Source organism: Limulus polyphemus, unplaced genomic scaffold (assembly GCF_000517525.1).
Source record: "Limulus polyphemus unplaced genomic scaffold, Limulus_polyphemus-2.1.2 Scaffold5648, whole genome shotgun sequence".
Taxonomy (NCBI): Eukaryota; Metazoa; Arthropoda; class Merostomata; order Xiphosura; family Limulidae; genus Limulus; species Limulus polyphemus.
This window is the reverse complement of record NW_013671258.1, coordinates 5116-10857: the sequence shown is the minus strand read 5'-3', so window position 1 is coordinate 10857 and position 5742 is coordinate 5116. Positions and strand designations below refer to the sequence as shown.

General features: G+C 30.4%; 1 protein-coding gene across 1 annotated transcript in view; it reads left to right on the top strand.

Moving 5' to 3' along the window:
- LOC106472834 (N-alpha-acetyltransferase 35, NatC auxiliary subunit-like) overlaps positions 1-5742 on the top strand; it is a 20733-nt gene that overhangs the window by 14444 nt on the left and 547 nt on the right. Inside the window, exons 5-7 of the mRNA XM_013933502.2 lie at positions 1748-1822; positions 2869-3036; positions 4077-4187. Of these exons, the coding sequence (XP_013788956.2) occupies positions 1748-1822; positions 2869-3036; positions 4077-4187 (354 nt within the window). The remainder of the gene's footprint in view (positions 1-1747; positions 1823-2868; positions 3037-4076; positions 4188-5742) is intronic.

The window sequence follows — 5742 nt, the reverse complement described above, 5'->3', positions numbered from 1 at the left end:
ATTCATTTTGATGTTGGTCTTTTACACATTTTAATCTTTTTTTTTCTCTATTCATCATCTTAATGCTGTTACCACCTCATAACCATTTGCTTTTTACCCTAATTTAGAGCTTGTATAGAAGATTTACCTTCTTTTGTTCCAAAATTGTGTTTTTTCTTTTACATTTAAGAGTTTAACACACTATCTTATTACTTGTTACTGCTACCTCCTTGTTGCTTTTGACGTTGGAACATTTAGTCCTGATTTATTATCATCAACATATTTTTATTTTATTGCTAATAATCTTTCAATTGAGGCTACCTTGTTTCACAACCTCTAGTTATGCATACTACCTGTAAGGCTTGGCATTGCCTCATTGAAGAAACTTCTTATACAGCTTCAACACAGTTCCAAACCTAAAATCACATGAGTAAATATACAATAGGATATGAATACAGTTCTCAGCAAGTTGCCTAGATTTAACCATTTCCAGACTGGTTGGGGGTCGTTAATATCCCCTGATTTTTTCCTTCTGTCAGTGGAAATACTTAATCAAATTGCGTAAAACTTAGTGAAAACTTTCTAAATAGTATCTAGTTTCTGCTTGACAAAAATCGTTAATTTAATATAGTAGTTCTAATTTTTTTAAGTGTTGAAATTTCAAAACTTGTAGTAAAACTATTTTGAAAATTATATCAAAATGCTTTCTTTTGTCGTACAATTTCATGTATATTTTTTGTTACTGATCAGAAAGTTCCATTTTATATAGTTGGTCAGTTTCAAAGTAAGTATTCTAGTTTCTTGTTCATTTGAAATAAACATTGTTTGGTCTTGTATGAAATTTAAATAATATCTTCATAAGATCAGATAAAAAAATTGATTCTGAGGTAAACAAAATCAAAAAATCTGTTAGGTGACCAAGCTTTTTTAATTTCATGTTTTTCAGGTTACAGAGCATATGTTTACTAAGGTCACGTGATACAGTAGGCCTCATTCATGGAACTTTCATTGATGACAGAGATTTATCATTTAGTTTAACTTTTGGTCACATGCCTATAAACAATGTTCACATCACTTATTGGAGGAGTAAAATACAAAACATTTCACCTGCAGATTACACAACCAGAGAACCGCCTAATTACCATATGAACCTTGAAGATTAAAGGCATTGAAGCATTTCTTTAATGAGCTTCTAATATGTGACTTTACATGTGAATGCTAGAGGGCTTTCATGTGAATTCGTGTAATTGTTAGGTTCCAAGAATTTTTGTTTTATATCATCAAAAGGAAAGAAAAAGAAGTAGTCTTAAAGAATTTGACACTGACAGAAGGTTATTAGATAATAGCTTCTACTCAACCACAGGTTAGTTGACTTATGAGTTTAATTTTAGTTTTAAATATCTATGCTCCAAAAATGTGTACTCATTTCCAGGAATATGTTTTATGAGAAATAAAAACAAAATAGAACAAGATCTCATGAGAGTGAGGTCTGGATGATGACTGTCATATCTGAGAGGAATAAAGGTGGAAAAGTATTTTGTACTAGATTAACTTCTCAAAGTAAACTCCCTACCTAGATGAAAACTAAAATCCAACTGGTAACGAGTATAATTTAATATACTTTTTCTCACATTGGTACTTATAAAGATTAGAATGCGTTGTTTCGTCGATTGAGTACCGTCGCTGTTAATTATATTTTTGGTTATAATGTTAGTGTGGACATATATATTATGTAGCTGTAATTAATAGTTTATGCTCATCATCTCAGGCTGGGAAATTGAAAGTTGATGATCTTAATGCTGAAGAAGAAATCGGAATCATTGATGCTACTCTTGCTTGTCTGGTGAGTCGTTATGTTTAGTAACATTTCTTTCTCTGCTAAGTTTTTCTACTAAGAGCTAAAAAGTAGTGTTTTCTTTGTTGATGATGATTTTTACCTTATAAGCTGTTAATTCTATACAACCCTTAACCAAAAATAAAAACAAAGTTTTGAAGGAAGTTATGCTAAATTAGTTCATTTGAAACTTACATTCTGTTGTTTTTAGAAATGCTGCTGGTAAAGCAAACTGTAAAAGGATAAATTGGTTCACTAGAAGCTTAGTAAATTCTGTTGTTCTCTTGTTTTTAGAAATGCTATTTGTAAAGCAAACTGAAAAAGGAAAAAAAAAAGACTGATAATTTTGTTAACAATTTATTAATGAGCGTGTATGTAATTTTTATATGAGTAACTATAAAATGCTCTTTATAATTTGAGCAAATATTAAAAAAAATGGAATTCATCTTTTGTTAAAAAGTTTGTTAAAAAACATAATGTAATAAATGTTTACAAACCATCTCAGTGAAATTAAAATTAAAACCCTTGTTCACGAATATCTTCAATGTGAAGGGTAGTTAAAGTTTTCATATTCTCATCCCAGTATAACAAGATTTCATAAGGAACTTCAAAATATTTGTAAACATGCTTGTAGTGTTACAGAACTGTTCATATGTAGGTTTATGTTGTTGTTGTTTGTTATAGGTGTTCAGAGCAGATTGTTGAGGCTAAAGTTTAATGTATTATTTAATATTTGAGCTCTTACGATGTTTGTATTTATATCTGTTTAACTAACATGTCCAAAAAGGACTGTTTGTTGAGAAGGGGTTTTTGTTAAATAGTAAATTTGTATTCATCAATTCTGCACCTTGTTCCACAGTAAATGGTTTGAGTGATATGAAGAGCACACTGAAATATGGTTGTGTAGTTTTTTTACTCATAATTGATAGATTATATAAATAATTTACTCCTCTGTTCTATAATAAGTCAATTTGCTGAGTAATGTAATATTTTTTTATTCTACTAAGTTATTAATCACGTGGTTGACAAAGAATATTTCTTCTGTTTCGTGATAGGTAACTTGGTTGGAGGGGCATTCGCTAGCTCAAACAGTCCTGACAAATTTATACCTACATAAGCCTCAGGATGTGGAAGACCGAGTTGTAAAAGCCTTTAGTATATGTATGTTAAAACTAGTTGATCTGATAAAGGATTTTGTCAACAAAGCTGGTGTGTTTGAAGAAGTAAGTTTATTTCTTACACTAAAAAATTGTAACATGTTACCTTCATAACTATCGAACTTCGGAATTTATACTTTTTTACTGTATTTTTTATATAATTTTAAAGATCTAAACAATTTATAATTTTTGTATTAGTCCAGACTCTTATGGTTTTATTTGGATCTTTTGTGGAGATAGGACCTCAATGTTAAAGGGCTATTAGATTTCCCTTTTTTTCACCCAACTTATATAGTTTTATATGGTTTTTTAAATATTTACTTTTTAATTCATGTACATTTGTATGAATAAAGTAAATGCACCTTTACAAAGCTTTTATTTTAAAGTTTAATGATATTATAAAGCTTTTTACGTATATTAGTCTCAAACTTTGTCTTCAAAAATCCCCCTGCTTATGTTTTTTTCTCCCCACAATAAGAAAGGCCACAGTTGCTATTTCCTATGTTAAAGCTTTTCATTTGTTTTTAGAGCAAAGCTCCATTTTGCAATGTGCTGAGTCAACAGTGAGAAATTGATCCCCGAATGTTAGCGTTGTATGTCTATAAACTTACCAGTGTCCCACCAGAGGACAATAAAACTGACCCATTTTATTTATTATTTATTTTGATGCACAGTCTTAACAAAATTAAAATGACTATTGACTCAAAAGGTTAGTAGACAGTAATCAAGTTTTCTGTATACAAAAGAAAGTTTTGAAAATATGTTTTTTTTTTATTCAAGCTTGCCCCTGTGAACATAACTTTCAACAGTATTTAATAAGACTATCCTATGATAAACCTGAGAGTTTTTCTGTTATCCCTTTGAATGTGTATTCATTCTTCTCTAGTATAGTAGCTTATAAGTTATAAATTTAATTATTGGATTTTAAAAAAATTATTTTACACAAATAATAGTGAATAATTGAACAGTGTAGTTCCCAAAATACATATGAATGTCGTATTAATTGTTTTTGTTATTCTTCTGTCCATGAGTATTGTTTACCTAGTTATTATAGATGAATACAGAAATGTCAGAATGTAACTTATTTTTTTACCATTTCCTGACAGGAGGATTTCCAACCAGTAGTTTATGGCTACAAGTTAGCTGATGATATTACTAATGTACGAGCAGCTGGCATGATGCGTGAAATTGAAGAAGATTTACAGAGAAAAGTGAAGGCAAGTTCTAAGTTTCTGACAACAGTAACTTTTCTTAGTTTGTCTAGTAATTATCTGTATGCTTTCATCTAACCTACTTATGTTGGTATTTTTCTGATGCTGTGTTCATCTCTTGCAAGCTCAGAATTTATATCATAAATTCCATGAGTGGGGTGTTAGCTGTTTTTGCATTTTGCAAGTCGAATTTTGGACTTGATTCCATTAATTTGAAGTTGCTATACTATAAAATATGAACATAAAGTTGCTATTATACCAAATACAATTTTTACCATATACAGTGAAACCCCGATTTAATGCGAATTCGGATATAACGGGATGGGTCGTTAACTCTTTTGACACGAGCTCGGTCCCTGGGACCGACCTCGTAACCATAATTTCGTTATAGTTTACATACTAATAACTTTTAATATTTTAAGTGTATCTTTACAAAACTCTGATTTAGCACGACCCCGCTTGTTTCGCGAGGACATTTTATGGACCTCAACGATCGCGTTATAACGGGGCTACACTGTACATACATCCAGCTTACAAATGTACTGTTTCATGTGACATGCCTATGTTTAGGTCAACTTACAGTTCTGGTGTATAACAGTGGTGCTTTACCGGTAGTCACATGATAACTCAGTGTTATTCTGCCCACTTGTTATATGCATGAGTAATACATTTTATACGTGACACAGAAGTTACTTAAAAACGTTATGTTAGACAAATACAAGGCAATTCCATGACAACTTTGAAATGTAATCATAAGCAGCTATACTTTGGATTCAGTATTAATGCTTTAATTCTCATTATCATGAAACTAAGCTACACTGAAAGTTAAAATATGGTTGCATGAAATATAAATTTGGGACACAATTGGTTTGTCCAGTTTGCCAAATTGAATTTTTTTTTTCATGCCACAAATAAATACAACATTATATATGCCTCATGACACCAAATGGATGGGACACTTTCTCACCTACTTGAAAACAGACTGTTCATATTAGTGAACATCCTGATGTTTAATCATTCTTCACATTTTGCTGGAAATAAATCTTACTTAACCCTTTGATTGCATAATTAAATTTCAGTTGGGTTCTCGAAAAGGTTTTAGTACTTTTTTTAATATCAGAATCCACTAGTTGTGTTACTAAGGTGGGAAATTCAAGGACATGTGAGTATCTCGATTGTCGTACTATGAGAAAAAGTTTTTGTGATACCGTGGGGTAAATCTGCTTCTTGCAGCAAACAGCTATAAATGTTAAGTTGGCTCAGAAATATGTCCTTTTTTCTTTAAATTTGATCTAGTTTGATCAACAACTTTCATCAATTAAATAACAAGACTTTGAAACTTGTTTTTTATGTATATATAGTAGTAATGAAATAAAGTAAAGAGCAAGTTATTGAATAGATATTAATTTGCTTGGTTACTATTGGATAACTTCCCAAAACCTTCATATATATATATATATATATATATATAATAACACATATATAGACAGGACATACAATAAAATTAATTAACTAAAACTAACTTTAACTATACTTAATTAACCTTAAACCTACGTCATAC